General features: G+C 36.2%; 1 protein-coding gene across 1 annotated transcript in view; it reads left to right on the top strand.

Moving 5' to 3' along the window:
• Positions 1 to 25,146, top strand: part of ITGB3BP (integrin subunit beta 3 binding protein) — a 70,992-nt gene that overhangs the window by 43,761 nt on the left and 2,085 nt on the right. The window contains exons 6-10 of the mRNA XM_058693696.1: positions 12,391 to 12,469; positions 12,909 to 13,005; positions 13,709 to 13,768; positions 20,048 to 20,098; positions 20,776 to 20,795. Coding sequence (XP_058549679.1) covers positions 12,391 to 12,469; positions 12,909 to 13,005; positions 13,709 to 13,768; positions 20,048 to 20,097 — 286 coding nt within the window. The 3' untranslated portion in view covers position 20,098; positions 20,776 to 20,795. The remainder of the gene's footprint in view (positions 1 to 12,390; positions 12,470 to 12,908; positions 13,006 to 13,708; positions 13,769 to 20,047; positions 20,099 to 20,775; positions 20,796 to 25,146) is intronic.

Consider the following 25,146-nt stretch of genomic DNA (forward strand, 5'->3'; position numbering starts at 1 on the left):
GGGCAGAGAGAGAGGGAGACAGAGGATCAGAAGCAGGCTCTGCACTGACAGCAGAGAGCCTGGTGTGGGATTGGAACTCACAAACCATGAGATTATGACCTGACACTTAACTGACTGAGCCACCCAGGCATCCCTAAGTATTCTTTTCAAAGAAGAAAATACTTTGTGGTGTATTTTACAGTGTTCATGTGATCATGGTATCTGATATCTTAATTTTAATACTCATTGAGCCCAGTTTCCAAGCCCATGAATAAGAGACTAGCTTAAGGTAAAACTGAGGAAAATGCCCTTTTCAGATTTTACATAGGTGGAAAAGTAATGCATTGTCTGGGAACATAATGCCTAACAAAGATCTGGCTCAAGAGCTAGGAACACAATGAATGAAGCCAGCAGAGTAAGGGATCCGGAGGAACCTAGGGGGACCTATATGCCAGCATCCAACTGTTTTCATATTGGCCAGCCAGTGTTGCCTTGAATGAAGATATTATCTACAAAAATCTACTTTCCACATATGTTCTGGGAAGAATACTTACATCTATCCAGTGAGGCTGGAAAAATTGAATTAAGCAGAATAGGGGGTTAAATTTTCAAAGTTGTTCATATGTTCAGCTCATTTACCCTTTCAGCTATATCGGCTGTGTGCCACACAATGTGATGGATGGGTAAAGATGAAGAAGATGAAGTTTCTACCCTTTGGGAGCTTATGGTCTTATGCTGTAAGTTCGCGTACCTTTCCAAACTTAGAAAAAGGTCATAAGGTATGTTTCAAAATGTTTTTTAAATCATTTGAGTGGAATTCAGAATGCATTTTCCATACAAACGGTGTTGTAATTTGTGGTTATAACCCCAGAAGTCTATTTTTTCATAATGTAGCTTAACTATAGTATTAGTCTAGGTTAAAATATACAAAAATTGAATGCCATTTAGAGTACAGCAAGGACAAAGGGAAGAGTTTCTCAAAGAAATTTTCTTTGTTTGGCATCTCGTACGTTATTGTACCCCTTTAGTCTGTTTTTTTTTTTTTTTTTTTTTTTTAAATTTTTTTCAACGTTTTTTATTTATTTTTGGGACAGAGAGAGACAGAGCATGAACGGGGGAGGGGCAGAGAGAGAGGGAGACACAGAATCGGAAACAGGCTCCAGGCTCCGAGCCATCGGCCCGGAGCCCGACGCGGGGCTCGAACTCACGGACCGCGAGATCGTGACCTGGCTGAAGTCGGACGCTTAACCGACTGCGCCACCCAGGCGCCCCCCCTTTAGTCTGTTTTTACTAGCTGCTTTTCCTAGCCATGTTCCCCCAGCTCCAAATCTTTTCATGTACCCTGTCCCACAAATATTTTTGTTGTAAATTACTACTCCTTCCTTTCCCTAAGCAAAGTTCCCATTTCCTCGGTGAAATCAATCTCAACTAGATATTGAGAGACAAGCATTCTCTTTTTGTTTAACTTATTTAGTGTCTTTTTAAATTGGCAAGATATACAGACGTAAAAATCTCAAATTGTCCAAAAGGACATACAGTGAGAGCAAGTGGCAAGTAACAGTTTTTGAATCATGTATAATCTTATTTTGAAAGCAGATACCTGTGAAACCAAATGAATTTCTGATATAATTATATAAAGTGTAACAAACTTAGGAGTAAAAGTAGGCAGTGAAAGAGGAAACGTTTTGAAACTACAGCAATACCACATAAGAAGCCAAACTTACCTTTGCTTTCCTCCCAATCAGCTCCTCTTAAGCTACTCTAACTTTTTATACTTTCTTCCCTTCCTTATTTTTCTGAACCCATCAATTTGCTTATATACAGATTTTTAACAACAGCTCTCATAGCGGTGGGCTTTCAAGTAGCAAGGGAGGAACAAGAACCCTTGTTATGGTTCACTTAGGAATTTGCCTATATATATTTTTAATTTCTAAAGATTGCTGTTACTTATGTATAGTACTCCATGACTTGATACTAAAATTAGTGAACTTAAGGACAAGCCAAGATATTTTTCATTAGATAAAAATTATGGCTTGCTGATTGTTTTTTCCACTCATAAAATTATTCAATCCTAGTCAGTAAAGCCATTTACCAGCTTTAGTAATGGGTTCTTCATTTATTCCACTTGTTTAAATTTCTTTTATTATCCTGTAAAGCCATTCTAAAGACTTGGGTTTTTTTTAATCTTAAATTAAATTGAACATTTCACTTTTGTACATCAATTTTAAATGATCATAGCATTTTTGTTTTGGCAATTGTGTAGGTTAGGGTTGTCCAGAGAAACAGAACCAATAGCAGATACATATATATGTAAGAATATAATAATAATACAGTATTAATAAAATATAATATTTAAAGATAATAAAATGGTATAGATATAATTCTTAATTAAAATGTATTGATAATGAGATATATATGTGTGTGTGTGTGTATATATATATATATACTTGCATATGTAGAGATACATTGATTAGGAAGAATTGGCTCATAAAATTATAGAGGCTAAGTCTCACCATCTACCATCTGCAAGCCTGAGACCCAAGAAAGCCAGCAGTGTGATTCTAGTTCAAGTCCAAAGGCCTGATAATCAGGAGAGCTGATGGTATAAATCCTAGTTCAAGAGCAGGAAAAGAGCAGTGTCCCAATTCAGGCAGGCAAGCAGGGCACGAATCCCCCCTTCCTCCACTTTTGTTCTATTTAGCCCCTCAACAGATTGAATGATGCCCACCCACACTGGGAAGATAGTCTACCTTACTTAGTTTTTACTAAGGTGGTTATACTGTGGTGATTTTCTAACTCCATCCTTCCTTCTATTAGTCAGCCTTTTTAAAATTCATGAGTTCATAGTGATAAAGGTTTTTTCCTTGCCTTCCCTCTTTCCATATTCTCACCTCTTCTCAAACATTAGATCTTTGGTTCCTAACAGCAGCAATATATTTTCACATTTGCTCATTCTTATCACATACACAAAATAGTTTCAGAATTCCTGCACTCATAGCACTACTAAAAACAAAACTGCAAAGCACTCAAGATTTGTTTGCAATCTTTTGTTGTCTTTAATAAGACAACTAATAATACTGTTGACAGTATATAGTCAAATTACTGTTCCAAAACTACTTGGATTAGTTCTTTAAGTTTTTTTTAATTTTAATTCCAGTATAGTTAACATACAGTGTTTTATTAGTTTCAGGTGTACAATATAGCAACTCAAGAATTCTATACAATACTCAGTGCTCATCATGATAAGTGTACTCTTTAATCCCTATCACCTATTTCACCCATCCCCCCACCCACCTCCCCTCTGATAACCATCAATTTGTTCTCTATAGATAAGAGTCTGTTTCTTGGTTTCTCTTTTTTTCCTTTGCTCATTTGTTTTGTTTCTTAAATTCCACATATGAGTGAAATCATACAGTATCTGTCTCTCTCAGACTAACTTATTTTACTTAGCATTATACTCTCTAGCCCCATCCATGTTGTTACAAATGGCAAGATTTCATTCTTTTTTATGGCTGAGTAATATTCCACTGTATGTATATGTGTATGTACATCTTTATCCATTCATCAGTCACTGGACACTTGGGCTGCTTCCATAATTTGACTATTGTAAATAGTGCTGTAACAAACATAAAAGTGCATGTATCCCTTTGAATTAGTGTTTTTTTATGCGGGGGGGGGGGGCGGTGGGGGTGGGTAAATACCCAGTGGTGCGATTACCAGATACTAGGATAGTTCTATTTTTAACTTTTTGAAGAACTTCCAAAAACACTCTTTTCTACAGTGGCTGAACCAGTGTGCATCCCCACCAGGAGCACACAAAGTTTCCTTTTTCTCCACATTACTTGGATTAGTTGTTTGTTTGAAGAGTTAGTTATTCATTTCAAGTGGTTAGGTTCTCCTGTTTCTGTTTGTACTCAATTTAAATATTCTCATCTTTTTTTATTTAATTTCAGTCTTTAACTCTGTAAAACATTAATATGTTCCAAAAGCCAAAACTTTACAAAAAAGTATGTTCAGAGAAGTGTCATTCCCTGCCCCATTCTTTCTACCTACTCCCTGTAGGTAACCAAATTCATTAGTTTCTGGTTTACCTTTGCTATGTTTATTTTTATAAAATTAAGTCCTTTCATTTCTTTTTTCTGATTTCTCATTTCATACAAAGATGGCATACCATGTATACTTGTGTATGCTTTTTGTTTTTCAGTTATGTATTTGTCCTCAAATGACACCCTGTTAATCAACTTAGCAAGTTTAAAACATAAGAATTCTTCCAATAGGAAAATATGGTTCCATGTTCTAGGTTTAAATGTTTTTCCACAGAAAACAAGCCATTAGTGACATGTCAATAAAGCTCATTTATAAACAAACACCTACACATTACTATTTTATGTGAACTTCCATATCCTTTATATGCTGAAAGGAAAATATATTATATAATTCACTGCCATTGGCTTTTCTTCCTCTTGGCAGTTTGCTGCTGCCTACTGTCATTGCTCTGAAAATGCAATAATGGTGACCGTCCTTTTGTAGGGTTTATTTCCATTAAACTTCTTATTTTCAGCCTGTAGATTGACATGCTACTGTGAGAGGTGAAACATAGAGATCATGTATACCCTTTTCCCCCTTTCCTGACATGATAACATCTTGCAAAACTGTAGGACAGTATTACAACCAGGAAATTGACATTGCCACAATCCACTGATTTTTATTCAGATTTCTCAAGTTTCACATGTACTGTGTGTGTGTGTGTGTGTGTGTGTGTGTGTGTGTGTGTGTGTGTTTAGTTCTATGTAACTTTATCACATCTAGTTTCAAGTATCTGCCACCACAGTCAAGATACGGGACATTCCCATCACCACAAAAATCCCTCCTATTGTATAAAGCTTATTTTTAACCACTGGTTTATTCTCTTGTAGACATAAAGGTAATTTTTTAGATTTAAAAAAAAAAATTCAGGGCACCTAGGTGGCTCAGTCAGTTAAGCGTCCAATACTTGATTTCGGCTCAGGTCATGATCTCATGGTTTGTGGGCTCAAGCCCCACATTGTGCTCTGCACTGAGCGTGGAGCCTGCTTGGGATTCTCTCTGTCCTTTCTTTCTTTCTCTCTCTCTCTCTCTGCCCCTCCCTGCTTATGCTGTCTCTCTCTCTCTCTCTCTCTCAAAATAAATAAACATTTAAAAAAATTCCATACTAATTCAAATAAAACCTTTATCATTGTAATGAATTATGCCAGAACTGGGTTTTCTATTTGTATGTTATGTATACAATTAACTGTGATAGGTAGCCACTGTTCAGAATTCTATGTCTGAGTTTCTCTTTACTGTGTTTTAAGTATTCAGTCATGCAACAGGAATCTGAGTTATGAATCACTTTCTCCTTAAATCAGGATCTCTAGGGGTGAGTTAGTTGAAAATGCTTATCAAGGAGGGATGCCTGGATGGTTCAGTTGGTTAAGCATCTGACTCTTGATTTAGGCTCAGGTCATGATTTCATGGTTTGTGGGTTCAAGCCCTGTGTCGGGCTCTGGGCTGACAGTTTGGAGCCTGCTCTAAGGGATTCTCTTTCCCTCTCTCTCAATAAAATAAACTTAAAAAAAAAAAGAAAATGCTTATCAAAAACTTAAAAATGAAAATAAAGTTATGCCTATATTCTGTATATTTATTAAGAGACTTATTTTTCAGCTGTTCAAAATTTTTGACATGGAAGAATGAAAAATTTTCCCCAAAGATCAGTAACAAGATAGCCATGCCCATTTTCACCACTGGTGTTCAACATTTTACTGGCAATTCTAATCAGAGCAATTAGAGGGAAGGAAGAAAAGGAGGGAGGGAATGAAGAAAGAAAGGAAGAAAACAAAGGCATCCATTTGGAAAGGAAGAAATAAAACTATCTCTATTTACAGACAACAATAAGGTACCTAGGAATAAACCTAAGTAAAGTGGTAAAAGATCTATACTCTGAAAACTATACAACACTTATGAAAGAAATTGAAGAGGACACAAAGAAATGGAAAAACATTCCGTGCTCATAGATAGGAAGAACAGACATTGTTAAGATGTCTGTACTACCCAAAGCAATCTACACATTATACATTTAATGCAATCCCTACCAAAATACCAACAGTGGGGCTCCTGGATGGCTCAGTCAGTTAAGAGTCTGACTCTTGATTTTGGTTCAGGTCGTGATCTCATGGTTCATGGGTTCAAGACCCACATCAGGCTCCGTGCAGAGCTACTTGGAATTCTCTCTCTCTCTCTCTCTCTCTCTCTCTCTGCCCCTTCCCCTCCCTCCCTCTCTGTCTGTCTCTCTCTCTTTCAAAATAAATAAATAAACTTAAAAAAAATACCACCAGCATTTTTCAGAGAGCTAGAACAAACAGTCCTAAAATTTATGCAACCACAAAATGTATGGAACCACAAAAGACCCTGAATAGCCAAAGCAATCCTGAAAAAACAAAACTGGAGGCATCGATTCCAGATTTCAAGCTATATTACAAAGCTGTAGTCATCGAGAGAGTACAGTCCTGGCACAAAAATAGACATGTAGATAAATGGAACAAAATAGAAAATCCAGAAATGGACCCACAGCTATATGGTCAACTAATCTTGGACAAAGCAGGGAAGAATATCCAATGGAAAAAGACAGTCTCTTCAACAAATGGTGTTGAGAAAACTGGACGGCGACATGCAGAAGAATGAAACTAGACCACTTTCTTACACCATACATGCAAATAAATTCAAAATGGATGAAAGACCTAAATGTGAGACAGGAAACCATCAAAATCCTAGAGGAGGACACAGGCAGCAACCTCTTTGACGTTGGCCACAGCAACTTCTTACCAGACACATCCCCAAAGGCAAGGGAAATAAAAGCAAACTGTTGGGACTTCATCAAGATAAAAAGACTCTGCACAGCAAGGAAACAATCAACAAAACTAAAAGGCAGCCTATGGAATAGGAAAAGATATTTGGGAACGACATAACAGATAGGGGGTTAGTATCAAAAATCTATAAAGAACTTACCAAACTTAACACCCAAAAAACAAATAACCCAGTTGAGAAATGGGCAGAAGGGGCGCTTAAGCATCTAACTCTTGATTTCGGTTCAGGTCGTGATCACACAGTTTGTGGGTTCAAGCCCTGCATCAAAGCCTGCTTGGGATTCTTTCCCTCTCCCTCTCCCTCTCTCTGCCTCTCCCCCACTCGTGCACATGCTCTCTCTCAAAATAAATAAATAAACTTAAAAGAAAAAAAAAATGGGCAGAAGACATGAATAGACACTTTTCCAAAGAAGACATCCAGATGGCTAGCAGACACATGAAAAGATGCCCAACATCACTTATCATCAGGAAAATACAAATCAGAACCATAATGAGATTACCACCTCACACCTGTCAGAATGGCTAAAATTAACAACATAGGAAAGAGTAAGTGTTGGTGAGGATGGAGAGAAAAGGGGAACCCTCTTGTGCTGTTGGTGGGAATGCAAAATGGTGCAGCCACTCTTGAGAGCAATATGGAGGTGACTCAAGAAACTAAAGCTAGAACTACCCTACAATCCAGCAATTGCACTATTAGGTATCCACCCAAAGGATACAAAAATACAGATTTGAAGAGGAACACGCACCCCAGTGTTTACAGCAGCATTATCAACAATAGCCAAACTATGGGGAGAGCCCAAATATCCATTGACTGAAGAATAGATAAAGAAGATGTGTGTGTGTGTACACGCGCGTGCGAGTGTGTAATGGAATATCACTTGGCCATCAAAAACACTGTAATCTTGCCATTTGCAATGATGTGGATGGAGCTAGAATATATTATGCTAAGCGAAATAGGTCAGTCAAAAAAGACATACGGTGTAATTTCACTCATGTGAAATTTAAGAAAGAAAACAGATGAACATAGCGGAAGGGAAGGAAAAATAAGACAAGAACAGGGAGGCAAACCATAAGAGACTCCTAAATACATAGAACAAACTGAGGGTTGCTGGAGGAAAGGTAGATGGGGGATGGGCTAACTGGGTGATGGGTACTAAAGAGGGCACTTGTGATGAGCACTGTGTGTTGTATATAAGTGATGAATCACTGAATTCTCCTGAAACCAGTACTACACTGCATGTTAACTAAAATTTAGATTTAAAAAATATATGTAAAAATCGCTTCTCGGCCTTTTGGCTAAGATCAAGTGTAAAAAATATATGTAAAAAAAAAAAAAGAAAATCCCAAAGAATGCACATTGACTATGTTCCTTATTGTTTAACCCTGAATAATTAAATAATTTGTGTTTTGGTTTCCATATCTGTAAAATGGAGATAATATTTACCACAGAGAGTTATTTTAAAGGTTAGAATATAGCTTGTAGCTTATAAAGTAACAAGTATAGTGTTTTGACTTTAGAAAGAGCTCAAAAAAAATTTAGCAATATATTTCATTACAGTCCATCTGTCATCCAAAATAATCAGTTTAGATAAATAGAATTAATTAGATAAATAGAGGTTCTGTGACCTATTTACCTTTTTCTGTATAAGACATAGAAAGTATTAGGAGGGTAAAGAAAAACCTGAGGATTTTGTCCCTTTTTTTTTTCCTTTCCTTTTAGAGAGCGCAATCAGAGGAAGGGCAGAAAGAGAGGGAGACACGTAATCCAAAGCAGGCTCTAGGCTCTGAGCTGTCAGCACAGAGCCAGACATAGGGCTCGAACTCATAGCCATGAGATCACAACCTGAGCCAAAGTCAGATGCTTAACCGATTAAGCCACCCAGGTGCTTGGGATTTTGTCCCTTTAACGTTCACATAACTTGCAGGTTTCTTGAGATTTTATACAAAAACGGTCTCTTACAGGTAGTGACTTTGATATAAGTTTTTAGTAATGGAATTAATTAAAAGTTTATTTGTAGCCTTTTAAGAGTGTCGGTAGAGTAGTAAGGCAGAAATCTGAATATAAGAGTTTAATTTCGGTGTTGAAGAGTAGAGACTGTATCAGACCATTATTTTGAGCATTTTTTTGATTTGTGAAAAAAAAGAGTATTTGTTAAGTAAAAGGAGAGTTAAACAGCATCAGGGACCCAGCAAATCATATATGTACTTATAATATTGACCATCAATACTGCTGTAAAATTTTCGTAGCGTTCGTAGCTTAGTCCAGAAAGTAAAGAAAATAGGTAGGAAATCCAGGATTGCACATTAGAAGGACATGTGTGTGGCAGAAGGTTAACGGGCTGAGTAATTAACCTTCTTTTTTCTATTTGTAATTATCCCCGGCCTTATTGAAGTATAATTAACAAATAAAATTGTATGTATTTAAAGTGTATAACATGATGATTTGAAGTGTGTGTGTGTGTGTGTGTGCGTACCTATTCTAAGAAACTGGTTGCCATCAAGATGGGAGGAGCTGATTTCATTTAGGAAGAAGTAAAAGGAGGAGGAGGAGAGGAAAAGAGATTAAAATAAAGAGGGGAGTCACCTAACTGGCTCAGTCAGTGAAGCATGTGATTCTCGATCTCAGGGTCATGAGTTTGAGCCACATATGAGTTTAGCCACATTACCTAAAAATTAAATTAAATTTAAATTAAAAAAATAAAATAATGGGAATAAAAAAATAAAATAATAGTGTCCACCAGTTTACTTGGTCTTGCAGTGAAGACAAGTTTCCCTCCAAAAGCAGCTTATGCATGTGAAGGATATCTTAAAAAACAGTTTCCCCAGATATTTGATACTCAGTTCCTACAGCTCTCCAAGGCTGTCAATAACAGTTTGCTTAGCTGAGCCCCTCAATAATATCTTAACTTGAGAGAGAATTGCTAACAGGTCTTTTTGGGATGCTACATTGCACAACTCCTGGGGGCACCATTCACATCTTACTCTATCTGAACAGAGCTTCTTGGAGTCATTCAAGATGGCAACGCTGCAGGACCCACCCCCACACAATTCCATGAGGGTCAACGGGGAATATCATCAGTTCCTTAAAGTATGGTAAGACAGTGTAGAGAGGCTCCGTCACTTCAGTCCTCCCAGGAAAAGAATGCAAGGTAAAGAACCCTTAGGATTGCTTCTCATAGCGAAGTAACGCATTTGCCTCAGCTATAGCCCCCTGAGGTAGTTGGTGATCGTTGGTATAATGTAGGGGAGTCTGGAGGTTCCCAGCCCTGAATGGGAGTCATTTAAAACCTCTTGCTCCTTCAGACTCTCAGAGCTCAGTGGAAGGGGCTGGAATTCCTTTATGACACTCTCTCTCCAACTGAAGTTCAGGTGGTAAGCAAGCAAGGCCTTAGACAAGTGACTTTTAATTGAAAGTACATAATAATAGGGTCACCTTGGTGGCTCAGTTAAAGTTGAGCATCTGACTCTTAATCTCAGCTCAGGTCATGATCTCACACAGTTCATGGGTTTGAGCCCCAAGTCGGGCTCTGCCTGGATTCTCTCTCCCTCTCTCTCTGCCCCTCCCCTACTGACGTACACATGCTCTCTCATTTTCCTTACCTAAGTTTTAGCTTTTGCATAAATAACTGTCTCTCCATCCCTTGTTTGCATACTTAATTAATCTATTTTACTTGGTTGAAACATACTGTACCTATTCATCATGTATGAAAATTTAACATATTTGTCTTATTTGTAATAGCACAGAAATGTTAATAGATAACACTGATGTGATTTTGAAAAGCATTTAAATAGAATTTCTAGTTTCTCTCATAAAATCAATAGTATAGATTTGTGGTCTCTGAAACAGTAGTCACTAGCCAGCCACACATGGCTAATGAGCATTTAAAATGTGACTAGTCTGAAATGAGATGTGCTATGAATATAAAGTACATACCGGATTTTGAAAAAAAGCATAATGGAGAGGATGTGGAGAAACGGGAACCCTCTTGCACTGTTGGTGGGAATGCATATTGGTGCAGCCACTCTGGAAAACAGTGTGGAGGTTCCTCAAAAAATTAAAAATAGACCTACCCTATGACCCAGCAATAGCACTGCTAGGAATTTACCCAAGGGATACGGGAGTGCTGATGCATAGGGGCACTTGTACCCCAATGTTTATAGCAGCACTCTCAACAATAGCCAAATTATGGAAAGAGCCTAAATGTCTATCAACTGATGAATGGATAAAGAAATTGTGGTTTATATACACAATGGAGTACTACGTGGCAATGAGAAAGAATGAAATATGGCCCTTTGTAGCAACATGGATGGAACTGGAGAGTGTGATGCTAAGTGAAATAAGCCATACAGAGAAAGACAGATACCATATGGTTTCACTCTTATGTGGATCCTGAGAAACTTAACAAAACCCATGGGACAGGGGAAGGAAAAAAATAAAAGAGGTTAGAGTGGAAGAGAGCCAAAGCATAAGAGACTCTTAAAACCTGAGAACAAACTGAGGGTTGATGGAGGATGGGAGGGAGGGGAGGGTGGGTGATGGGTATTGAGGAGGGCACCTTTTGGGATGAGCACTGGGTGTTGTATGGAAACCAATTTGACAATAAACTTCATATATTGAAAAAAAAAAGAAAAAAGCATAAAATATCTCATGAATAATTTTTATTGATTACATGTTGAAATGATAATACTTTGGATATATTGGTTAAATAAAATATATTATTAAAATTAAGTTCACTTATTTCTTTTTACTTCTTTTATTGTGGCTACTAGAAAACTTTACATATGTGGTTTACATTTTATTTCTATTAGACTGCACTGATATGGATTATCATATGCAGCTATGAGACTATATAAAATTGGAAAAGACACTAAAACTGCAAGAACAAGGGAATGGTTAAATCATCTTTGGTATGTTTACTAGGTACAATATTGTGCAGCCTTTAAATTATAAACCTATGGGTGATGTGGCCAAAAACAAACATGTAATATTATATTAAGGGCAGAAAGTATGATATAAAGTTCTAGAAATTAAAAAAAAAACAAAAACCTAAGAGAATTTTTCCAGTATGGTAACATGCTAACTAGAGATAGGTTCAGTAGATAGGATTACAAGTGAAGTTTTCTTTGTTTCCAAATTTAATAGAGTGCCTTTGTAATCTTTTTCACACTGAAATATATGAAACCCATAAAACTTCTTTTTCTATTACAAAAATTACTGGGTAACACTGACTCACAGATTTTGATGGTGTATTAGTGTTCACTTTGAGAAGGGAGCAAGCCAACTAACCACATCTTCACATCCTCTCCCACTGCTCAGCGAAAATCCCAAAGATAGGGTGATTGGTCACATACACTGTGTTCGTAAAGGGGTGAAAGAATGATGGAGGAACATTTACATCTTCTACCGCTTTTTAAAGAAAAGAATTAGAAAAATGAACCTAAGATCTCTTAAAAAGAATTAAAGCTGTGAAAATGACGTGCTGTGTTTAAATGCTGATCTTGCTAAATATGTATATTTTTTCATTTATAGATTCATGGTGTTGCTGTCTCAAGTTGAAAAATCATCAGAAGAAATCCTGGAAATAATGCAAAATTTAAGTAGTATACAGGTTTGCTTTTTTTTTTTTTCCTTTGAGATGTATAATTTTTCATATATCTCCTACCCCATTTGAAAAAAGAAGATAGGAAAGAAGCCCTAAATTGGAGAATACAATCCAGGAAAGAACTTACAGGGAATATGTCTAGTTACTTTTTATGTAGGAATTTCTTTTCTTATATGAACATTAATTAACCATAATATTTTAGTAAGATCTGGCTTTTTCACATTTAAAAGTAAATTTGTGGATCTTGTTTAGTGTTTTTAATAAATTATTTTTATTCAGGCATTTTAAAGCTTGCAGTAGTTGACCTACCAGAAAAAAAGTTAAACTTCCTACCACGGAATTCAAGTTTTTCAGATGAAAGAAACAGTAAACTGTATTTTTACTAGACTGTCAGCAATGTTGTATTTCTAGAGAACTTAACTCATTTAAGATGTCTTTCTTTTAGGCTTTGGAGGGCAGTAGAGAGCTTGGAAAGCTCATTGGTATCTCCCGTATGTCATGTTTCTTCTTACAAAAAGAAATGCAGAAAACGAAAGAACTAAGTAAGAAAAATTCATGAGTTTTCAATGGCATCTCCATTCCTTATTTGCAAACTTATATATGTATTCTAATATTCTCAATTTTAGAGATAAGCCTAATAGTTTTTCCCATATTTAAATCTGATAAACTTTTTTATCTATGGCACTACTGGACATGTATTGAAAATATTATTTAGAAAACCAGAAGCCATATATCTTTTACCACGATATGTTATTTCAGGGATTCTTGCTGAATATGAAGGGAAAGAATATGCCTTTGCAAATGAATATCAGGCTTTTTAAAAATTTGGTGCTCATTATTTAAGGAAGATATAATAAGATATTGCATTTTGTACTTGAAATCTATGTGTATTACTTACAATTATTTTTTTTCATTAAGTTATTCTTTTTTTTTTTTTTTTTTTTTTTTAAATTTTTTTTCAACGTTTTTTATTTATTTTTGGGACAGAGAGAGACAGAGCATGAACGGGGGAGGGTCAGAGAGAGAGGGAGACACAGAATTGGAAACAGGCTCCAGGCTCCGAGCCATCAGCCCAGAGCCTGATGCGGGGCTCGAACTCACGGACCGCGAGATCGTGACCTGGCTGAAGTCGGACGCTTAACCAACTGCGCCACCCAGGCGCCCCTCATTAAGTTATTCTAAGATGAGAAATTATTTGCGTTCCACGTTAGTTCTTAACATGGGATTTTTTTTTTTTTTTTTTAGTGACAAAAGTAACAAAACAAAAACTCTTTGAAAAGAAGAGTTCAGGACCTCCCAACAAAGGTAAAGAGTTGTGTTTTAATTTATAAAAAAAAGATCCTTTCATCTCATTTCACCATTTAAAACCAATCATCATGAGCCCTTTTTTAGTGTGATCTTCTAAAAAATCATGAATCCCATTTGAAAAACCTTATACTGGATTTGGCAGACTATGATAACTTCCCTGATGATTAAACTTTTAAAATATCTTTTGAAATACAATTTTCAGTTTAAGATTTAAATTTGGTCTTTTTATTAAAAGTTCTTGAGAATACAGACAAATAGGGGCAACAATGCATTAATATATAACAATTTTTGGTGTTGAATTAGGATTATACATTGCATAAAAAGTTACTCGGTAACCAGTGTTCTGAAAACTTTCAGAGCATTAATGATGTTTGATCTACTGTGAACCCATATGCCTCTGAGCATTTCACAGTATGGGAAACGAAATTAGCAGGTTTTCCCATAACACATGCATATCCATACCTCAGTAAGCAAAATGATTATGGACTATAAAATATTAAAACCTTTAGACCAACTTAAGAAGGATCATTTTAATATTACTGACATCAATGCCATTTTGCAATCCCTGCAAACATATGAGGCATAACTGAAACCACTTCAGCCAATCTAGTATATGAGACTATATTTAGGATTATTTAGGATCTTTAACAAGTCTGCGGTGAGACTGCCACGGGAAGTGTTGGGATTCCCTGCTGCTTACTTCCGAGGCCACCTGGGTAATTAATACAGGGCAAGCGCCCTGGCAGTACTCCTCCAGAACTCATGTGGGAAGAGAGCTGAGCAGGCTTCCTGAGCCTTTCAGTTGAGCAGCTAACTTCCGCCGTGATCGCAAGAATTTAAGAACATGAAAGCAGCTCTTAGAAAAGACTTGAGGTCTCTTCCCTCCTATACTGTGAAACTTGATTATAATGTGTAACTGGATTTCAGTGGTTTTAGTCTCCTTTAACATGAGAAATTTTAGAGGATCATAATGGGAAATTGTAATGATTATTATTTCTCATCTAGAGGAAATCTCTCTTCTTTATATTCTGTGCCAGTGGTATGAATATTTTTTTTTAATCTGTAATTTTCTAGAATTGACTAGAATTAGGCTTTACATAGTTGGCTTTCACCAAGTTTTGAGAAATGAGGAAGGGAAAGTTGTAGAAAAAATAAGTGAATCATCATTTTAATAATGGGAAAAAAATTTTCCAAAAGTATTTTTTCCCTCCCTGAACATTTATTAAGACATTTATTAAGACATGTGGTAAAAAGTTGTCTCCTTTCAGTTATCTAGTATATACCAATTCTTTGTGTATATACATGACCAGCCTTAAAACTATTTTCTAGTATTTTAGGCATTAAAACTGACTTGCCCTTTACCAGGCCTTCCCTAAGGGCCAAGTGTTTGTTCATGTATAAAGGAGATCCTGTGACTAAATCATGTTTTAAAATTTCTAATAAGAATTGAATATTTGTTGTGGTGTAAATGAAAACTGAATTTAGATATATAAAATATGTAGTAGCTATGTATATAGATATATATTTTATATCTATATATATCACAATATATGTCATCTTCTGTTTCTGTTTCTTGGCAAGAGCTGCTTTAGCTCTTATATTTCCTGAGTTTATTCAAATCTTCGTTAGCCTTTTAACTAATTTTTTAAAAGTATTGTTGTCTGAAAAATCTTTTGAAGGTTACTTTTTTTATAATATGAGTTTGAGTATTTTTACTGAGTGTTTTTCTTTCTCTCTCTGGTTAGTAATATATATTTTTTTATTTTGGTGGTTTTATTTTGTTTTTGATTAAAGATGATACACACCAACACATGCGCATATATATATACATGTATATATATGTATATATATACATGTATATATATATATGTATATATGTGTATAACTTTTTTGCTGAGTTAATTTTTAACCCCTTTTATTTACACATTCATTTTACAAGGACTTTGCTAGTGCTTTGGCATGTGAAACTAATTTGCTTTGTATATACATTCCTTATTTAGGGATCAAGCCTTCAGCTTTTTATAGAAATTTCTAATGTACTCCTTTCTTTTACTATGCTATTATCTAGAATTGTTTAAATTTTAAAATGTCTTGGGAATATTCATAATATTAGAAATTATATAATATAAAAACAACTCCCATAATATGTATGGGATTTGTTTTATTGGGTACTGAATGAAAATAAGAACAGGGGCGTCTGGGTGGCTCAGTTGGTTAAGCGTCTGACTTTGGCTCAGGTCATGATCTCACATTTCATGGGTTCGAGCCCTGCATCAGGCTCTGTACTGACAGCTCAGAGCCTGGAACCTGCTTCGGATTCTGTCTTCCTCTCTCTGCCCCTCCCCCACTTACTGTCTGTCTCTCTCTGTTTCTCAAAAATAAATAAACATTGAAAAAAAAATTTTTTAAGAAAAAAATTACTTGTTTTACTATCAAAAGAATGTCCTTCAGATTCTCATAAAATTTTCCTAGGATAGTTAAAATAGACAATATCAGGAAAATTCCAGCATTTATGCTATTGTTGCCCCTTCAGCTTGGTCCTTTAGTTCTATTTATTTTTCCATGTCAGGAAAAATAGCTTGTTTGGCATCCGTTGCAGTCTTTATGACAGGCAGAGCAGTATAATTGTAAAAATAACATGCTTAGTGATTTAAATAAATAGACATCTGACACACATTCTTAAGGCTTTATGTAACATTCAGGGAAAATTAAAACATACACAATAACATTAAAAGGTACACTGAGATTTTCATAGTTTTGAAAAGAACTGGACGTTGCAAATCAGGGAATGCTTTGATAGAGTATATGAATAAAAGAGGATCTCTCTTGCTAAGTACCATTTTCTTAAACAAAGGAAAGCTTTCTTTCTTTTTTCAGTTACTTAGGAAGTAAGCCTAACCTCACTTTCCTAAATAATATTGGCTTTATGACTCTTAGAAAAATAATGAGATGAAAGGTCCTTTTTCTGTTAGATTTGGATGTGAATTTTCATAATTATTCTTAATTTGTTATGCTGAAGATTTAAAACATGACCATTCAGTGAGTTGATACAGATGGAATGTCACATTATCATCACATGGTAAGGCATGAAATTTATTTACTTTATATAATCAACCTCTACTTAAAACAACTTAATACAGATATTCCCAAGTCAATAGATGGCATTATATAGTACTTAGTATTTTCATTTTTTCTGCAGATATTAGAAAATACCATCATTGTTTGTCTATGACCAGTACTTCCAGTAAACAAAATGTTTTTGAAAAGAATGTAAGCAAATTGTAGAGCCATTGCCAAGATATGAAATCTAGACACTTAGCTTTAGTCCAAAACATATTTTATCTCTTTTGAGAATAATTGTGTAGGTTGCAGTATGCATATTTGAAATGAAATGTAACCATCTGAACTTTACATTGTTCAAAAAAGTTGATTGTCTCAGCTGTTTGTAATACAAAATATTTCAGAATTTCTAGCTGTGGCCTTCAAAAGAAAAGCACAAACTATGTTTCTGTTTTCTTTAGCTAACTTACTGTCTTATATTGTAAAATTCATCTGGGTTATAGGATTTTAAAGTTTTCAGATTCTTGGACTAGAGGACAAATTTTAAACTCTTTCTGTTCTAAGACTATAAAGTAGTTTGATACTGCCTTTTCATTCCAACCATCCACTGAAGTATTTTTTAACTTAAAATTATGTTGTTCTTTCCTCCACTCAGTCTTGAAAAAGCATTTATCATGTCGGCCAAGTGATTTCACTCCCTAGAAGACTACTACCCTTTTAGTTTTTCATACCTTAACATTAAACAATATCTTTTTTCAGACAAATACTTCAGTTTTAAAAGCACTGGAGTCTGAAGTTTAGACATGATGAGCTTTAGAAGAAACAACAAAAATTCCTTCCTATGTCTTAACGTTCTTGGTTTATCTGGAGATAAAAAATGGAGGTATTAGTTTTGGTGACACAGATATACACTAATGTACAACTGTAGTCCTCAGCTCTGTATCAGGATTCAATTTTCATGTATGTTGTATGTGGTTCATAGTTTTCCTATTAATAATGTTAATGCTCTTATTTTACACTGTTCATCACTGTTTTGGGGATACATTTTGACTGCTTACTTGAGATTTGTCTAGGATTTAAGGAAAAACAAACTGATTTATTACTTTTCAAAGCCTTTTAAATAATTTTTTCCATGATTTAAATTTTTGTATACTTCTCTAGAAGTATGATCACTTTTATATTTTAAATAATCCGTAAAAAAAAATTAAACCATAGATTTGAACTCACTTAATAGCAATTATGTGCTTAAGAGGTGTAAATAACTTGGTATCAGACGTTACGAATATCCAGGTGCTCCGTATGTGCTGATGACAACAAAATTGAAACGAAAGACAGTAATAATTCTGACTGGTTTTCTCTGCAGAAGATATTGATTATTTGTGTGTGGTGAGAGATTTGGAAAATTCAATTAAAGGAGTTGTGCAAAGGTTTCATAAATTTTCCTTCTACAGCATGTACACAGACATTGTTGCGTATTAAATCAATGCAGCACTTCACAATATATTTTCTTTGAAACATAAAAATAAATAACATTTAAACAGTTCTGCTTACTACAGAAACAAATTTTATTTTCTGTGAAGCATTTAGTCATGTGCTATCACTGACTCATACACATTTGCCAGCTGTAACAAATTTTATAGACATTTTCTCCAGAGACATATCTCACATACTATGAATTTTTAAATGAGCAAATGGTGAAGAAGGGATGTCAGCAATATAAAAATTGATCAGTTAAAAGATAAAAGCATAAGTAAAGAGATTTGTATGGTAGTCTTAATAGGTTTTATTAAATAAAAATACTATAAAAAGACAGTAATGAACAGACTGAAGACTAACCGTTTTTGAGGTGGAGAAAAATTATTCTGGCACATTTAGTAGAAATTGGTTTTATGTTACCTGACAGGTGAACATTTTTCCCCCCATTTTAACTCTTAGAGTAGTCAGGAAAGCTCCTCAAAAAAGAGTTAGATAAATTCTCTAAGTGGTTTATGTATTTTAAACACATATGGAGAATAATAAAGCAGATATTTATAGTGTTATATAACTAATTAAGTAGTTAAAGCAAGATTTCTGTGAAAAGTAAGTATTAGGTGATTTTTCCTCTAGCTCAGACCTCATATAGGAGGAAAGAAGTCATTTTAATTCATACTGTTCACACCGTATGCTTCAGCCCTCTGGAATCTCTCAGAACTCCAGGCCTCTCCTGCTCCTTTCTCTACCTAGATTGCTCTTTCTTCCTTCTCTGTCTAGCGAACTCCTGCTCATTCTTTAAGGTCAGCCTCAGATGTCACATCCTCTGTGACTCTCCCCAGCTCACCTAGGTAAAACGAAATTGCTTCCTCTTCTAGGCTTCTACAACACTTGTCTGAATGTTTATAAATGTATAACGTTGTAGTGTCGCAGTATATTGTAATTGTCTGGTTACAGGGCTCCTTCCGGGCTCCTCCTTGGCAAACAAACAAAAGTCATATCTCTATATTGTAGCCTCAGAGCCTCGTATAGAACCTGGATAGAAGATCCACAGTGCATGTTCAATGAATGAATAAAAACAAATGCCATTCTAAGAATTTCTTAAAGGAATGTAAATATTTTCAAATACTTAGAAATTGCTATCTCCTTACGTGCCTCATCCATTTCATACTTTTTGAATGCCTCTTATGAGCCAGGCACTGTTCTAGCATTGGTGATATACTAAGGAACCAGACAGACCTGGTCCTGCCCTCAGGATTATAGAATCTGTCACAGAAGATAAGTAATTATAATAAAGGATAAGCATGTATTATAATAATAATACGTTTTTTGGCACTTTTTTTTTCAATATGTGAAATTTATTGTCCAATTGGTTTCTATACAACACCCGGTGCTCATCCCAAAAGGTGCCCTCCTCAATACCCATCACCCACCCTCCCCTCCCTCCCACCCCCCATCAACCCTCAGTTTGTTCTCAGTTTTTCTCAGTTTTTAAGAGTCTCTTATGCTTTGGCTCTCTCCCACTCAGCACTTTCTATCCTAAATTCTTAAATGTATGTTTCAGAATTAGGCAAATCAGTAAGATGTTGAAATGAGAATTTATAGTGCCAAAGCTATTTATAATGTAAAATAAAGCTTTATGTTTAGGCTCTTTAATTTCATTCTATTCAGCATTTATTCTGCATCATATACTGTGACAACTTACTTTAAGCTGTTTTTTGAAAAAAACACTTTTCTTTCTTACAGAATTATATCATCTTGACAGCTATGAATTCCTTAAAGGCATTTTAAACTGAGGTAGGGTCTCACCTTTCTTTTCTTTTTTTTTTTAATGTTTATTCAATTTTGAGAGAGAGAGGGAGGGAGAGAGAGAGAGCACATGAGCAGGGGAGGGGCACAGAAAGTGGGAAACAGAGGATCTGAAGCCGGCTCTGCACTGACAGCAGAGAGCCTGACAGGGGACTCAAACTCACAAACTGTGAGATCATGACCTGAGCTGAAGTCAGATGCCTAACCATCAGAGCCACCCAGGCACCCCAGGGTTTCACCTTTCTAATTAAGGTTAGCCTTGTTAAATTTCATTGTTTTGTTCATGTGGAAACATTTTATTTATATTATCAAATTTGGTACTGTCTATAAAGAAAATAGGAACATGAACTTTGGAGCTGTTGTTGAAATTATAATATAATTTTATAAATAAGAGGACAGTCTGACAAGATGTATGAGTTAGAGGCTGATTGAAAAGAACACCATCAGCTAGGCTGATCAGCTAGCACATATTTTTAGGTGAGTGTAAAGGGGGCTCTTAATTTAGCACCTTTAGTATAAATAACTAATTAGATACTGACAGGTGGGTTATAGTTTCTGTAGGACACGTGTGACTGAACAAGATATAACAAGTCTTTGAATTTGGAAATGTGCTAAATTAAGTAAATAATTATATATTAATTAGTTGTATCTTTCCTTCACAACAGTTCCCTATGGATTCAGCAATGTAAGTAAAAATGATAGATTTATAACTAGCTTATTATAACATATTAGCTAGAAGCAGTATGAGTCATAATGTGATATTAGTGTCTAATGTACCTATAACTGAAGGCTCGCATGAAGAGCTAGCCTATCTCAGACTTAGTGGCATCAATATTAATTAAGATTCTTAGAAGCTAACCAGATGTTGCCTGCTATCTCTTAGGAAAAAAGTTAATGCAAAATGAATTCTATACTGACAATCCATTTCTTTGGAAATGGTATTTAAAATTATTAGTATTAGCTTCCTAACAAACTAGCTGTTTTAAAAATATTTGCAAAGCATCTTATACACAAAATTGTGTCACTTTCATTCATTAGAATGTTTATTCTGTTGTACACTACAAATAATAGTTTATAATAATAGCTAACATTTATTGAGCACTGTCAATGTGCCAGACTTTATATATATTCCATTTAACCTTTTCGACAACTTACATGATATATAGTTATTATCTTTATTTTATAGGTGAGGAAACAGAAGCACAAAGAGGTTGTCCTGGGGCACCTGGGTGGCTCATTTGGTTAAGTGTCCGACTTCAGGTCAGGTCATGATCTCGCAGTTTGTGAGTTCAAGCCCCATGTCAGGTTCTGTGCTGACAGCTCAGAGCCTGAAGCCTGCTTCGGATTGTGTCTCCCTCTCTCTCTGCCCCTCCCCCGCTCACACTCTATCTCTCTCTCTCAGAAATAAATCAACATTTAAAAAAATGTAAATACCTTGTCCCAGAATTACCTAAGAGGCAAAGCCAGGATACTAACCTGAGTAGTCTGGTGCTAGAGACGGTGCTTTGCTCACTCACAATAGTGATCTGTGATTTTCAGGTTTCTCTATTGGTCAAAGGTTTTAGATCCCATTAAACAGGAAGGATATAATATATATACATATACACACATACTTATAGGACTAAACATTTTATACAATTTCTGGTCCATGGAAATCCAACAGAAACTATTAGAAGACGGTCATACATCTGGCAGAGAACATATGCATTTAGTATATGACAGTCTCATCCATGAACTTCAGGTAACTAAGGCGTGCTGGGAATAGCTTTGTGTTGCTGGATTCTATTAAAGATCATCACATGTTTTTCTTTTTTTAATGTTTGTTTTGAGAGACTGGGAGCAGGGGAAGGGCAGCGAGAGAGGGAGAGAGAAGGAGAGAGGGGGAGAGAGAGAGAGACGAAGAGGGAAAGGGAGAGGGAGGGAGGGAGGGAGGGAGGGAGAGAGAGAGAGAGAGAGAGAGAGAGAGAGAGAGAATATCCAAGCAGGCTCCATGCTATCAGTATAGAGCCCGACATGGGGCTCAATCCCACCAACCATGAAATCACGACCTGAGCCAAAATCAAGAGTCAGACACTTAACTGGCTGAGCCACCCAGGTGCCCCAAGATCATCACACATTAGGCATGTTCTTCTGAGTCTTTAACTTGAGTAGTACTTTCAAAAGACTTGAAAGAATGAAAGTTGACCTACCACTCAACTTCCTTTTCAGTGGGAAGCAGTGGAGGGAAAAGACAAAGAAATGAAACTGGACTTCACCTTTGAGGCATTTCCCTGGGTTCTTTTGACTGTGTTTTGGGCAGTTTCTTCGTGATCTCATCCATTCCTTGGCTTTAGTTCTCACCTTAGTGTAGTACTGTATATGGTTTCCAAATCAATTTGTGACCTTCTCCTGAGTTGTAAACCCACAAGCTCAGTTGCCATATATTGTCCCCCAAGTGCGCTGATTTTTATTATTTACCCCCCCCCCCAAATTCTTCCTCATTCTGTTTTTTCTAGGGATTACACTCATCCAGTGATAAGACTCAAAACCTCAAATTTCTGTCCCTTTTTGTGGCCCCGTACCCAACTGCTGCCAGGTTAGATCACTTCCGAAAATGTTTACCTCTCCTTTCCATGACCCCCGCACTAGTTTATTCCTTCATTACCTCTCATCCATATTATCCTCCCTATGGTAACCTGCCTCTCTGCCCCTTGCTCCCTTTCCCCTACAGCCTGTTCTGCTTCTGGAGAAATTATGCTTAAGAAGGTATCACTCTACCACGTTCACAGTAAAATCAAATTTATACTGACATTCAGAACTCTCCCTCATGTGACCACAGCTTTCCTTGTCCTTGTGCCTCAGTCCAGATTATGCACCATTCTTCAGGCACATTCCTCAGAGAGAATCTTTCTCATTCCCTTATCTTTGTTCCTGTCTCCTTTGCTTGACATACGTTTTTCCTGTCATTGTCAAAAACTTACCCGTATTTCAAAACCTTCTTATAACTCGCCTTACATTAGGCTTCCTCAGGTCTCTCTTCCATGTTCTCTCATTTTGGCCTGTGTCCTAGCAACCTCTGACAGTCACAGTACTCCGGATACCGTTGTGGCCAGCTTCCCTGTCTGCACATCAGCTCCTGCCCTTTCACACTTCAGTGATTATTCCTCCTGACCTCTATTATTTACTGGGGGAAATAACCCATACAGATTCACTCCCAGAGCCTTTAACGAACAAAGCCTTTATAAAATCATGTTAGAATAAGAGATACTGTGAGTGAGAGAGGCAGCAACCTATGGGTCACAGACGTACAAAGACCAGCAAAGGATGGTGGAAGCATGGTGGGGTTAAATAGTAATAGGTGATACTACAGGAGATATTGGGATACTTCATCTAGAAACAATTGGATAAATCATTTGGTTAACAAAAGTATATGGCTTAGTATAAACAAAGCACTTGCATAATGCCAACCTTTTAAAACCTAGTAGTCAAGCTAAAGATACAAGATTAATATTATACACATAAAATGATAATAATATAAGGCAAACTATAATAAGCAGTACAAATTCAGACCTCTCTCCCCTCTTCTTTCCAGGATTCTGACCAATAGCAAGTACAAAAAGGGACTAGGAGTCCAATGAGTATCCAAGTATCAACTTAATTAGTTGGAGGAATTAATAACCTCCAACATGGCAGATCCTCTGGCAGAAACTTGGGGTAACTAATATAGATTGTGCCTGAGGCAGAAATGGAACCTCCTGTCTCCCACACTGAGTCTAAATCTTGAATCCTGTGAATCTAAACCTTGAACCTGAGGAGAAAGCCGGAACTTTGAAATAGACCTGCCTATGCTTGATTGCAGACGAGATAGATAAAATGGGCTGGTCTCTTTACAACATGAAATTAGGAAGCACAAAGATGCATTGGACTTGAGAGTAGACAGTGAAAGGGAAACTAAGTAATGGGAAAGAGTGTTGTGTAAAAAGAGTGACATATAATATTACTGGCAAAATGTGGACCAATGTTCTGGACTTTGGCCAGTCAAGTTTGTCACTCCTCCATGGAGTATAGAGAGCAGAATAATTGATAGTTCCTTCCTCTTCAGACCAAGGAGTATAAACTAAGAACCAAATGAAGAATAAGCAATAGTATAGGAATACACAACAGACAAACATCACCTCAGGATGGAGTGATTAGGTCATTATTTAAGAGTTCATTCTTTAAAAATCAATTCTAGTTATTTCACTCTACATTATGTCTGACAGAGGACCTTCCAGACCCTAGTAATGGAAACTTTGTACTTTACTAAGAAGCTTGAATTTGAAAAACGGGTAATTTTGATGGGCTGTATAAACATACGAGGCAGAGAGAACAACATGAACAAAAAGGCAGAAAAGCAGAACGATTGAACAGTAGGTTCAACCACATCATTGACAGTTATGATCACTAGGCTTAATAAGTTCAGACTTTCTTCATTAGGCAGAAGTGGACCAGTGAAGATTATTGTTTAGGGAAGTAACAATCCAAAATATATTTTAGAGAGAATATAGTTGTTATACGAAGGATGAATTCTGTCAAAATACTGCTCATGAACTGCATCACTATGTCTCACTTGTATTTCATTTGTGTTCTGAGATATTCATCTCCAGAGCCAGTGTGGCAGTGTAGAGATAATACACATGCTATGCTCCCTTCTAGCCGTCATGATCAATCGATGAAACTTCTCTGCATGGTCTGGCATTATAACAGAGGACAGGATTTGGATGACACGTCCTGCACCAGCTCTGCTACCTACTTAGCTCTGTGGCCTTAAGTAAGGCACTTGGTTTCCCTAAATCTTAATTATAAAATGGGACTGATAAGATTTACCTTGTGAGATTGTACAGAATAAGCTTAACTAGCACCTCTCCCATAGTAACTATTTAATGATAGTCTTCCTTTCCTGAATGGTATTGTCATTAGTTCTGATAACTATGTATCAATAACCTACAGGGATATTAAGTCAATACTAGAGTGCTTAAAATCTTCTATAGGAATTCAGACCAGACGCAAGTTGGCAA

Source organism: Neofelis nebulosa, chromosome 2, assembly GCF_028018385.1.
Source record: "Neofelis nebulosa isolate mNeoNeb1 chromosome 2, mNeoNeb1.pri, whole genome shotgun sequence".
Lineage (NCBI taxonomy): Eukaryota > Metazoa > Chordata > Mammalia > Carnivora > Felidae > Neofelis > Neofelis nebulosa.